The sequence below is a fragment of the Phocoena sinus genome, chromosome 21 (genome assembly GCF_008692025.1).
Source record: "Phocoena sinus isolate mPhoSin1 chromosome 21, mPhoSin1.pri, whole genome shotgun sequence".
NCBI lineage: Eukaryota > Metazoa > Chordata > Mammalia > Artiodactyla > Phocoenidae > Phocoena > Phocoena sinus.
In genome coordinates this window covers 21,840,977-21,854,693 of record NC_045783.1, presented here as the reverse complement: position 1 = coordinate 21,854,693, position 13,717 = coordinate 21,840,977, and the positions used below count along the sequence as shown (strand labels likewise).

Here is a 13,717-nt window from a genome sequence, read left to right as displayed (position 1 = left end):
GCGGGGGCTACTCTTCATTGCCGTGGCTTCTTTTCTTGTGGAGCACGGGCTCTAGGCACGTGGGCTTCAGTAGTTGTGGCATGCGGGCTTAGTAGCTGTGGCTCACGGGCTCTAGAGCACAGGCTCAGTAGTTGTGGTGCACGGGCTTAGTTGCTCTGTGGCATGTGGGGTCTTCCCAGACCAGGGCTTGAACCCGTGTCCCTGCATTAGCAGGCGGATTCTTAACCACTACGCCACCAAGGAAGCCCAAGGCCATCTTTTTAATAAAAATGTTCAACGTGAGGACAAAACGCATCTCCCTAGGTAAGAAAGTAGAAGAAAACCGGGACAGGAATATTCACTGATCTGTTACGTTTACTTGGTGACCTCCCTTCAAATCTCTCAAAATGCCTTCTCTATATTTGTGTTCTCTTGAAACAGGGAATTGTCTGCAGTAAATCCTAAATCCAGCCCCTTGATCCAGCTTCTTGGCCTACCTTAAATACTGGTCTGCGCTTCCTGTGAAAGCAGGGAAAGCTAATGAAAGACTCTTCCAACAGTACAGAGTCTGAGACTTTCTTGATGTTGATAGTCATTTAATCACCAAGTATTGAGGACTTGGTGTAAGTGGAGCTAAAACGAATTACTCCGGACAATTAAGTAGGAGACCACACTGTGTCCCCATGGTCTTCATTCCTGAGCCATGCCTTAGGGTAACACACACAGACCAATTAGGGGCATATACAGTGAAGATCTTTTTTTTTTTTTTTAATTTTTAAATTTTTTTTAAAAATTTTATTTATTTATTTTTGGCTGTGTTGGGTCTTCGTTTCTGTGCGTGGGCTTTCTCTAGTTGCGGTGAGTGGGGGCCACTCTTCATCGCGGTGCACGGGCCTCTCACTATCGCAGCCTCTCTTGTTGTGGAGCACAAGCTCCAGACGCGCAGGCTCAGTAGTTGTGGCTCACGGGCCTAGTTGCTCCGCGGCATGTGGGATCTTCCCAGACCAGGGCTCGAGCCCGTGTCCCCTGCATTGGCAGGCAGAGTCTCAGCCGCTGCGCCACCAGGGAAGCCCCAGTGAAGATCTTAACAACATTGCTTACAGTAGCGGGGAGTTGGAGCAAACCCAGGTATTCATCTCTACGGAAACAGAAAAGTAAAATGTGTGTGCAATGAAATACTTAACAGCAGTCTTGCTTTGGAGAATGGGAGGTCCAGTGAAAGGATGGCCAGGGAGCCGCAAGAGCTAGATGGTCAGGAAGTATGCGTTAATTGTGGTCCCAGTCTGCACGGTTTTGTGCTTTCCTAGAGAAGCGCTGGGCTGCCTAGTGAAGAGTGAGGATGTTTGGAGTTACCTAGTGTGACATTTTGATTTATAATAAGAAATCTACATTTGGTCTTCCTCCCCTTTGCTGGCACAGAGCTCCTAAAACCCTTGGAATTTCTTAAGTGCCGAAAGCCATAAAGGTGTCTTTTATTATGTTAATGAGCTGACTTTTGGACCTCACCTAAGGATGAAGCCGGTTGCCAGGGGAACCAATCATGTGATTAGGGTCGGTATTTCAGTCTTACCCCCCACTACCACCTCCAGGGAGGGGAGAGGGACTGGTGGTTGAATCTGTCTCCAGTGGCCAATGATTTAAATTATTTAATCAGTCATGCATACGTAATGTAATGAAGCCTCCATAAAAACCCAAAAGGACAGGCTTCAGAGAGCTTCCAGGTTGGTGAAGCAAGTGGCACATGTGGCCTGTGGGGCACTGGGAGAGGGCGTGGCAGCTCCCTGCCCTTTCCCTATACCTTGCCCGAGGCATCTCTTCCATCTGGCTCTTCCTGAGTCTTGTGCTTTTAATTTTAAGTAAAATGTTTCTCTGTGAGCTTCTGCAGCCAATTTGGAACCTCCAACCTGTCTAACCCTAGCCGGTCGTCTGCAACAGAGGGCGGTCTTGTGGGACTGAGCCCTTAACCTTGTGGAACCTGATGCTGTCTCTGGGTAGATAGTGTCAGAATTGAGTTGAATGGTAGAACACCCAGCTGGTGTCCGAGAATTGATGGCGTGAGGAGCACACCATCCCATGTTGGAATTGGGTGACCAGAACCCTTACCTGGGGTGGGGAGGGTTCAGCTAAGTCTGTGGACAGGAGATGAAGCTGTTGGGGAGCAGGTAAGAGGGTGCTGACAAACTGACCCAGGAGTAGGAGGGGAACCTTATCCTTATTAGGCAACAGGCTGGACCAAAGTGGAGAGTAGAGAAGTAGATCATCCTAGGAGCTTAGTTACAAATAGCCTGAATCTCCCGAGTCAGGAGGGTAGGAATGAAATCTAACATAAATACATACAGATTTCTTAAGCCCAATAGCTGGGCTCAGAAGCTGGGCCAACAAAGTGGACTTGAAGCATTTGCTGAGTCAAGAGAAGGAGGGAAAGATCATTCTGAAAGCAGGGCTGCCAAAATCAGTAGTCTAGAAACAAAAAGATTCTGGCCAGGCAGAGATCATTGTGGTGGATTGATTCCAACAGGAATAGGTCAGGACTAGAACAGCGGCGATTCCCAGGTTGGTGAGCAACAACTCAGTACAGTTTTAGTTCAGTCCATCACTGGAAGTCTTCTGTGTGCTAGAGGGTGGGGAGGTGGTGTGAAGGGGGAAGGAATCATGGGAGGTTCTTTTTTTTACAGTGGGGAGGCAGGCTAATATAATAAAAGAGGTTCTTCTGTTTCTAAATTTTTGTGTAATGGAGCTAAGCTACCTGGTCATCTGAAGACTACGTCAGCCCCTGAACCTGGAGCTACACTACAGTTTATCAAGCTCTTGAATATGTAGATTCAAACTGAGGTCTGGATGACAGACAAGTCAACTCTTCCTAGTTATTTTAGAATAATGCATGTCCTCAGAGAATCACCCTGATGAACTTTCTTTTTTGGGTCTCTTCAAAGTACCAAGAGAGTGAAATCTCTAGCCCATCCATTTTCTGCTTCTATCCAGGTCGCAGAAAGAATTACTGGGTTTGCTGGAGGCTGCTGAAGTCTTCTCTCTGTCTCTCTCCCCATCTATCCATTCATCCACCCATCCACCCATCTTTCTGTATAACCAGTACCTTCTATGTACCTGGTGCTGTTTTTAGTGCTTTTTAAATATTAACTCATTGAACCTTCCTAACCACTCTCCTCCCCCACAATGAGGTAAGTAGTATTGTTATCTCCATTTTATGGATGGGAAGCTATAGCACAGAGAGATTAAGCGTCTTTTCCAAGACACCTAGCCAGTAAGCAGTGGAGCAAGGACCCCAAACCCAGGCAGCGGAGCCCCAGTGTTCATGCTCTTAACTACATCAGTGGCCTTCCTGGGTGACTCTGAAATCTGTCTGGGAAGCTATTCAAATGCTTACATTGCTGTTGTTCCCAAAGGCTCCAGAGGGTCCTTCCACGCTATGCTGGCCTGTGGGCAGGAGCAGCTGGTGGGAGGGGCCCCTCTGTGGATTGCAGTTGTTCAGTGCAGTTACTTCCAGTGGTTATTCATCATCTTCTTTCCCATCTGCCCCTGTGTGAACAGATGTAAGAGCTTCCACCTTGGCTTAACAGGCCAGGAGTTGAAGACTTATTGTTCTCAGGTGATGGGATTGGAGGTGTAAGCGTAGTGGACCAGGTGATGGGGTCCAGCCGCTGTGTTCTTCCGTACTCTCTTACTTGCTCTCAACAGCTGGTCTCCCCATCCTCAGCCTTAGCTGAAACCTCCCCACGCTTGGTAGTTGCAAATATCTGCCCTTCTCACTCCTGCACCAGAACCTCCTTGGGGAAGGACACAGCCACGCAGACTTGCGGCCACAAATAAGAGACTGATTTTCCAAGACAGGAAAGGTCATCTTTTAAAACCATTTGTGTCTCTCAACGCCAAAGTATATCTCTGTATAGTCAGGGCAAATGGCTCCAAATTTCCATTTGACCAATTTAAGCATTTTTATCCATTTTTATACTAGCTAACTAGTAACCTAAAGATGTGTGTGTAGGTGCAGGCGTGCGTGCGTGCGTGCACAGGCGCGCTTACCACTATCTTTAAAAGTAAGCGTGGCTTGGGCTTCCCTGGTGGCGCAGTGGTTGAGAGTCCGCCTGCCGATGCAGTGGGACACGGGTTCGTACCCCGGTCCGAGAAGATCCCACATACCGCGGAGCGGCTGGGCCCATAAGCCATGGCCGCTGAGCCTGCACGTCCAGAGCCTGTGCTCCTCAACGGGAGAGGCCACAACAGTGAGAGGCCCGTGTACCGCAAGAAAGAAAAAAAAAAAAAAAAAAGGCTTTATTTCTATTTTTAAATGGTTTCCACTGAATGCAAAGCACATTCATTTTTGGGTTGAACCAAAGGCTTTTTCAGCTTGAAGAGCCCCAGCAGTCACCAGTGCATTAACTGCAAATGCAAATTAACAAGTCTGCACCGTGGGGACCGTAAAGGTCATCTGACCCAAAATGAAACTGATTTCCTATTTTTATACATGCTAATAAATCAGCGGGGAAACCTGCCCCAGAGCAGACTGGATCCTTTAGTTCCTTCATTTGGCACTTAGACACTTGCAAAATAACTCCCATAGCATCTTCATCAAAGAGCACTAAAGGTAAAAACAATAAGAACCTTTCTGGTGTAGCTATCTGCCTTTCTCATCCCATCTCTTGAAAAGAAAATTTTTTTTTTTTGGTACGCGGGCCTCTCTCTGCTGTGGCCTCTCCCGTTGCGGAGCACAGGCTCCGGACGCGCAGGCCCAGCCGCTCCGCGGCATGTGGGATCTTCCCGGACCGGGGCGCGAACCCGAGTCCCCTGCATCGGCAGGCGGACTCTCAACCGCTGCGCCACCAGGGAAGCCCCTTGAAAAGAAAATTTTTTAACTGCAAGATTGTGTAAATTCAGGATATTTTGGGACTGTTATATTTTGTAGATATGAGATATGAGAAAGGTCCAGCTTTGCTGAGGGCTGTTGTTTACTCAGTGTCCCTGCCTCTTGCAAGTTTTGCCCCTTTTGCAAGTTTTGCTGGGCAAGTGTAGCTGGGCAAGTGTAATTCTTTTCTTAAAGGAAACATTTATCCTCCTAGATGCCTCCCAGTTATTGAAACAGAGGCAGATAAACTTAATCAAGAAGTATTTAATAATTACTCTGTGTTCCAGCATGTCCTGACTATGACACAGCTCCTCAAACAGTTTATAATTGTGGTGGCAACAAGCCTATTTCACATGAAACAGAGTAATCTAACCAGGATTATAACCAAATGCTTAGTGATGTGAATCAGACTGTTTGGTGTGAGTTCCAGAGGGGAGAGACCAGTCAGAGAAGATTGAGGTGGTTTAGGAAGGGTTTTTAGGTGAGTGATCCTGCTGCTAGGTCTTGGGGATGGAAAAGGTTTGAAGGGGAGAGAGAATGTTTTCCTCTGTGCCAAGGTGGGGAAAGGACAGGAATGCAGGGTGCTTTGCGGCCAGTGGGAGGCTAGCCCCATTAGAGCAAAGTATATATGAGCATAAGTAATAGGTATTGATTAACCAAAATGGTGATACTTTTTTTCCAAACTAAAAACTAGGCATATGTTCTAATGTACAGACCGTGTGGGGAAATATTTGAAATAGGGAGTGTCAAAGAAAATCCAGGGTGTGTGTTTCTGTCACCATAGAGGACCAGAGCTGATCTAGTATGGCTGCCAAGGTCCAGAATACTTACAAGAGCTCCATGTAGGGCTCTTCAGGGTTGGTCATCATTATGAGAGTAGAATTTTGGAAAGATTTTCAGTCAGGATGATCTACCCCAAGGCTTCAGATCTTTTTGGAAGATGTGGCTTGAACACTGTATATACTTTTTGAAAGGAGATTGATCAATATTTATCTACCAGGTTGTAGATAAATATGTTTTTAAATTTATTTATTTATTTATTTTGGGCCGCATTGGGTGTTCGTTGCTGCGCGCGGGCTTTTCTCTGGTTGTAGTGAGCAGGGGCTACTCTTCGTTGTGGTACGTGGGCTTCTCGTTGTGGTGGCTTCTCTTGTTGCGGAGCACGGTCTCTAGGCGTGCGGGCTCAGTAGTTGTGGCGCACGGGCTTAGTTGCTCCGTGGCATGTGGGATCTTCCCGGACCAGGGCTCGAACCCGTGTCCCCTGCATTGGCAGGTGGATTCTTAACCACTGTGCCACCAGGGAAGGGTTGTTGAAGCAGGGACGGTGTCACCTCTACTCACTATTGTATGCACAAGACCTGACACAGTGCCCGGCACGCAGCAGGCAGTCAATATTTATTCGTTGGAAAATCTGAGAGTCAGAAGAGACAGGATGGGGGATGCACTGCAGGTCTTACAGGCATAAGATAAATAAAAACGGGGTGCTCTTATTCACCAAGCAAACCCCATGTTTTAGCTCAAATCATTGAATGATTTTGACTTCAGGATGTGGCCAAATAGTAGAGAGTGAATGGGGTGAAACCGAGTGTATTTGAGAGGGTATTTGAATTGCTTCTAATGATGCAGCCCAACAGGACAATTGGAGATTGAAAGCTGCAGGTCACAGAGGCAAAGCCGTCCCTATTTTCCTGTGCTTTTGCAGGAAGTGCATTTTATAGAAAAGTCAGAGAGGAACTGAGGGGAAACGGAGAGCTCTGAGCTGGTGAATTCACAGCAGTCTGACAGGGCACTCTCAGCCGCCTCTGAAGCTGGCCCTTCATCCTCAGGGCTGCTCCACAGGACCCCACGGTCACTGGCACGGCCCATCCCCAGGCTCTGGGGGGCCATGCGGATGATCACAGCACTGCAGGCTGGAGTCCGGGATGGTAAGAGGCTCTCATTCTTTGATTTAGGCATGACTTGATTTATTCGCATCTAAACCAGTCTGTTTTCACTTCTTGGTAATGTAAACAAGGTATATAGAGTTTTCTAACGTGTTTGTGCTTTCAGAGCTACCTGCAAGGGCTTCTCCAAAAGGCTAAACTTAGCAGTGAACTTGCCCAATCCAAAGACTGGGTGGTGTGATTGTGTACCAGGGTCTGGAGAGCTAGTCTAAAACTGCATGCTGGCATTATGTGACTTTTCCTATCTTCTGCTCCAGAAGCAAAAAGTTTTCAACCAAATGGATGTGAACTAAACCAAAGTCGGCCGTGAGAATGAAACTGTGCCTGTGTCACACTTTAAGTTGTGTTGCCGCATGAGGATTCTAGTAGCCATGTGAAGTTCGAGATACAATCTCTGACCCACACTGGGGTCCAGTATCCGTTAAAAATTTTGGACATTCTGAAAACTCAGGGGGTATTTTTAGACTCGGCTTTTTTCCTACAAATGAGGAAGTCTGGCAGATGGCTCTTCCGGCTGGATTATTATTATTTTTTGCAGCTTTCTACTAATACAGTATGGAGAAAACTCTGGCAAGGCTTCTTTCTCCAAGGACAATGGGGGGAAAAGCCATTCTGCAAACACCGGGCAGCAGCTGCAGGGCTCAGGTCTCTAAGGACGCTGTGCCACTGGCTGTGTATTTCACGCTGCTCTCCTTGACTGTGTCTAATCAACGTGGGGAGGCAGGGAAGGAAGTCTGAGCAAGAGCAAGTCATTTATCACAGCGCGGAGCAAAGACATCTGTGCACCCGGCTCTCGCTGCAGCTGATAAGAGTGTTATTTGCCACCCAGAGAGGAAAGACTAGAGTATGTGGTTTTGGGCCCATGAAGCCACTTCCTTAAATCACATGACATCAGTTCATCTTATAGATGGTTTGCACTGGTTTTATGAAAGGCAAATCAAACTGTCGTTAGTGAGGGAAAAGTGCCTTTAGAATAAGTGTAGTCTTGTTATGTGTTGCTGAGTACATTCGGATTGACCTTGGCCTTGCATCTGACGGAACAATCCATTAGGGCTCAGAAAAGTCACCTTCGGAATGTTAAGGCTTTTGCAGGGATTCTTAAGAAATCTATTGCACACACAGACTGGAGATACAAAGACAATGTGATTGTCAGTCTGCTTTGATGGCCAGCTTCCCCTTTCATTTTCAAATCTGGTGTGTTTTTGTTCATTCAATAATTAAAGTGGCAATTCTCTAAGACAGCAGATCATACAGGTTTCCAAGGTGGAAGATATTTGATGCAGTTCATATGACAGATTTAAGAGAAGGGGTCACCCCTTTCCTCCTTAGATTTACATCTAAGCATCCCAACTGCCTATTGGGTTTTTGTTACTGGGCGGGAACCTGGGCTTCCTGAGCTTTTTTGGTAGAGAAACAGTAGTAATATCCCCAGAAGCCATGGAAACATGAAAATTCCACTTGTGGCTTGTACTAAGATTGACCAAAGTCTGCATTTGGAGACTTCCCACTTACACACACACACACACACACACACACACACACACACACACACACACACACACACACACAGAGTTTATCCTGCAGCCACAGGAATCTGATTTTGTCTACATTCACTCGGTGGGCTTCACAGCTATGACTTCTCATAGTGACTAGAGGCAGAAAAATTAACACCCACAGTCTCAGGCGAGTTGTTAGGACTGAGAAATAACTTTTTCCATCCATGAGGCTATTCTGTGGTGGAACCAATCCTCATAGAGCCTGTCTGTCCCATGGGGACTGATGGAAATCTCACTGGGTCATCTCTGTGTTCCTTGCCTTTCAGAGGCTCAGCAACAGGTCAACAGGAATGGCCATCCTGGACTCATTCAGGCCCTAGTGATTTTCTTTCCTTCTTTCTAGAAATGAACATTTCTATGTTCATTTTCAACTTATCAAGTATTTCAAGCATACGATGAAATTCAAAGAATAATTTAACTCACTTTCATGTGTCCCCCTAAGATTTTTCAAATATTAACATTTTGTTACCTGTTTTGGATTTTTTAAAATAAAATATTGCAGGTACAGTGGAAGATCCCTGTCCATCCAATTTCCATTTCAATTTCCCCTTGCTACCCAGAGTCATCACTATCTTGAAGTTGATGACGTTATTTCCATTTTACCACATATATGTAATATATAAAGAATACATAGCATCATTATGTGTTTTTAAATTGTATATAAATGGTATCACACTTTACATGAGCCTTTTGCAATCTACTTTTAATATTCAGCATTTTAAGAATAATTTTCATACTGGTACCTTAAAATCAAGTTTATTTATTTTTGAATGCTATGTGGTATTCCATTACAAGACTATACCACAGGGTATCCACTCCTTTATTGATGGACATTGGACTGTTTATGATTTTGTTTTTGCTGTTAGTAACACTGTGAACAGTCTTGTCCATACATGAGTTTCTCTAGATCTGCCCTGTACAGTGCAGTAGCCACTAGTTAAAATGTGGTGAGCCTAAACTGCAATGTGCTGTAAATATAAAATACATACCAGATTTTGAAGACTTAGAATGAAAAAAATATATAAAATATCTCCTTAATAATGTTATATTCATTGCATGTTGAAATGACAATATTTTTATGCATTTTGTGAAATAAAATACATTATTAAAATTTCATCTATAATTTGGCTACTAAATTTTTTTATATTATATATATATATACATGTATAGATATATGACTTGCATTATACTTCTGTTGAATAAGGCTGTTCTATCAATAGATCAGGAGTCAGTAATCCACCACCCACAGGCCAGCCATCTATGTCTGTGAATAAAGTATTACTAGAAAATGTACCCATTTGTTTACATATAATGGCTGCTTTCCTGCTACAACAGCGGAGTTGATACTTGCAACAGAGACTATATGATCTGTGAGCCTAAAATATTTACCATCTGGCCTTTAAGGAAAAGTTTGTCTATCCCTATTTAACCTTTTTTGAACCAGGTTTTTAAAATATATTTCAAAGAAATATATTTAATATTGTGATCCAACACACACGAAACAAAAATTCCACAAAACAAAGTTTCACAAATCCTCACTCTATATTTTCATATTTTTTTCTGGTCTGTTCTTATTAAAATAAACTGTTAGTTGGTAAACTGCCTTGGCTCATGAAATTGACCTGGCCATTCATTCACTACTAGTCATTTGAAAATCATTGTTCCCTTTGCATCCGGCACTGTGCATTTTTCTTTCTTTTAATACTTGACTGTTATACTAAATAATTATGTGTGTGTGCATGTGTGTATCTGTATATACTCATACGTACACACATTTATGTATTTCTTAGTTTCATCTATTTATATACATTTCATCTAGTGTTTTTCTGCACCAGCTCAGCAGCTATGGTGCTGGAATTTCTCCCTTGGCAGCTTTCTGAGCCTGAAAACCAAGAGACTCCAGGGGCCACTTTGAAGAGGGCAGCGTAGTTGGATTGCCGTAGATCTGGCTTTTTTCCTAGACTGAGGACTTGTCGTTATTCACAGCTTCATATCTTGGCTTCATCTGCAAAAGCCATTATTGATGGATTTGATGAGGATAAAAATATTTTATGAAACTTTCTATGATTATATTTTGCCAGAGGGTAAAATAAAGATAATATACTGCCGTAGCACTTCCAAAAGATTTGATATCCCCACAGTCCCTACAGTGACATTGAAATATAAAGAAGAGTGTTAGTTGTAACCTTGCCATCACTGTCACACTTAGGTGTAACAGCTTTAAAACGTTTTTTATTCTGGTTCTAAGGGTTGGAGGTGGGGAGACAGACATGTTTCTAGGGAGCACATTTCATGGGAACGAACTTTCTCTAAACTTTTCTGTTAATGAACAAGGGATTCCAGTGCCTGTGAGGACCAGTACAGGGCTGTGCAATATTGAACACAGAGAATGATCGATACATTCTTGGCTGTAAGGTCATGTGCTAAATGAGGCAGTTCTGATGCCAAATCGATACTGTATTGTGTATTTCCTACAGCAGATATTGAGCTATAGATCTGCCGTAGTGGGAGCAGGCATGTAATCAGGAAATATCAGTTCAGACAAATCTGGGTTACCACCAACAGGGAAAGGGCTGGATTGATTGTGGTCTGTCCCGCTGCGTGGGGAAAATGTCAGGTCAGAGTGAATATTCATGTAGTCCTTGGAAAGAGGGAAAGAGAAATCAATAAGCTAAACCTTCTACTTAATAATGGAACTGTTTTCTCCAAGGCGAGTTCTTTTTTCTTGAACTTGGTATTCCTGTCCCTGATGTATCGGTCATGCTATCTTAGAGATTCAATCAAAGATTTCATAGAAAGCCTAAGGGCAGATTCATTCCATAGTTCTGGAATAAGGGTTATGTTAACATGGTTCCATCTAAACATTGCACTAGATGTCTGGTTAAAATTGACCTTAAGTCCAAGGAATAAGCTAGACCCTTTGAAGCTCTGTCAAGAGAGTATCAGGCACAAAAGAAATCTCTTGTTTTTGGTCTGAATTTGCAATTCCCCTGTCCTCTGATCTTGCAAAACCTACCCAATCTCTGTGTATCTCTATACATTGGCTTGTATGATGATGTTTAATTTTTCTTTGTAGAGATGTTACATAGGATATAGTAGATGACGTAAATGTTTTGGCAGACAGGGCCAGGATATGAAGGCAGTTCCTCCCAAATCATGATTTTGGTGCTTTTCTAAATTTAATAGACTCACTTCTCCTTAACCATGCTTGAGAAATCTCCTGCCATTCATGTGCATAAGGTTTCAGAAGAGTCCCTGTTCTCTCTTCCCCAAATTGTTTTTTTAAAACTTACTGGCACTGATCAGGCTTCAGGAGCATAGTAAGTTCATAATCCATCAGCTGGTTTTTGAATAGAAACCAAATTAATTACTTCTATCATTTGTCTCTACATTTTCCAGGCACCTTTTAAAAATGAACAAGAGCAGCTCTGATTTGGAGAAGGTGAGCCAGGGCTCTGCTGAGAGCCTTAGCCCATCCTTCAGGGGCGTCCACGTCAGCTTCACCACGGGCTCCACGGACAGCCTGGCCTCCGACTCCAGGACCTGCAGCGACGGAGGTAACAGACTTGACCTTGATGGAGAGGCTTAGATTCCCTGAGTCTGGAAGGCCAGCCTGGGTTAATTGCCTAGATTCGGAAGCGCCGAGCGAGACCTACTGTCTTGGTCCCACTTTCCCTGTGAAGTAGACTCTACCAAGGAGCAGTTGACATTTATTCCCTATTGAATTTATGACAAGGTGCCTCATCCCATATCTCCCTCTCCAGTTACACACAGCGCATCCGCATGGCAGCAAGGTGGGAGGAGGCTGAAGTTGGAAGCATATCGAAAGACTCCTGATTCCTTGGGTAATGAGACATCTGTGTATAGGTCTGCGTTCCATTTCTGTCCTCAGGATTAGTTTACAGGGGATTGGGTGCATGCCAACCACAAATTCCCCCTCCTCCACCCTCTGGCTCTCTCATTCTTTCATGGGCACACACACACACACACACACACACACACACATATATGCACATACTTCCTTGGACACACAGCAGGTGTTTACATAAGTGTGTGTTGAATTAAAGCATGCAGGCTTCATTAGACCACCATCCATCCCACTTTCTGGATTAAGCTCTAAGGCATAATATGTGGCTAAGTCCTGACTGGGTGTACAGTCGGCCCTTGGTATTCTCAGGCTCCGAATTCGCAGATTCAAAGAACTTCCAACCTCTGTTGATTAAATCCGCGGATGCAGAGCCCGCGGATACAGAGGGCCGACGGTACTCCGCCATTTTATATAAGGGACTTGAGCATCCACGAATTTTGGTAGCTGAGGTGATTCCTGGAACCAATTCCCCGCAGATAATGAAGGACGACTGTATTCCTAAAAAAAAGAACTCTTGCTTTCCTGTAGTTGTGATGGGTAGTATTAAAACCTTCACCCTTTAACACTTGTGTGTGTGTGTCCTCTCCTGCATTTCTCATTGACTTGCCCTAGCATGTTAGGTTTGGACGTGTGCTAGCATGACTGTCTTTCTCAGTCCTAAGGAAGTATTTCCTCTCAGTAGGCATTTTTGGAGTAGAGGGTTCCATTGTGAATTTACTGTCACCAACATTTTTCTATCTAAAAGATTAGCACTGCTAAGACAAAAGCATATGTTGTACGTCAGCCTGTGGTGTGTTCTGATGGGAAACTTCTGACAGCTCTGACTTCAAAACAGGAAATATCTTAGCCTTGATTTGGGTGGGACGTGGCAAAAGAGGATTTTCTTTCTCTGCAGGTTTTCCTGGGTTTCTATCTTTTTCCTTTTCCCATTCCATTGTGCAGAAATTCTACAAGGCACCTTATGCCATCGAAGGCTGGGCTGCGCACATGAACCGTTAGTCCCTGTGCTGGTCAGCCCTGACCTGCTGTCTTGGGATTGTGAGCAATTCTGAGGGAGGGGTCTTTCATCCTCCACTTGCCAGCTGGTGTTGGTGAGAACTGGACTTAATTGCCCCAGCACTTTGCTTCTCAGAACCAGCAGATCATGATGTTTGCTCTCAGGGCTCTTACACGGTCTAGCCAGGAAGGTAAGATTAAAATACGTGACATGTGGGTGGATGGGTTAAGCTAGGAAATTGGGCTGCTCAGAACAGGAGTGCTTATGAAAGCTTCCAGAGAGAGAGAAATCAATGAGTGCTGATGTAGGGTTCAGGGAAGGCTTTTTCCTTTTTTTTCTTTTGGGCCGTGCCTGAGACATGCGGGATCTTAGTTCCCTGACCAGGGATTGAACCCGCGGCCCTGCAGTGGAAGCGTGGAGTCTTAACCACTCCACTGCCAAGAAAGTCCCAGAGAAGACTTTTTGAGGACATGGGACTTCAGCTCTTGTCTCCAGAGTGGTTAAAATTGAGAA

General features: G+C 44.5%; 1 protein-coding gene across 2 annotated transcripts in view; it reads left to right on the top strand.

Annotated features, from left to right (window-relative positions):
- Positions 1-13,717, top strand: part of PRAG1 (PEAK1 related, kinase-activating pseudokinase 1) — a 49,251-nt gene that overhangs the window by 16,143 nt on the left and 19,391 nt on the right. For both annotated transcript variants that reach the window (XM_032618383.1, XM_032618382.1), the window contains exon 4: positions 11,739-11,896. In XM_032618383.1, coding sequence (XP_032474274.1) covers positions 11,739-11,896 — 158 coding nt within the window. The remainder of the gene's footprint in view (positions 1-11,738; positions 11,897-13,717) is intronic.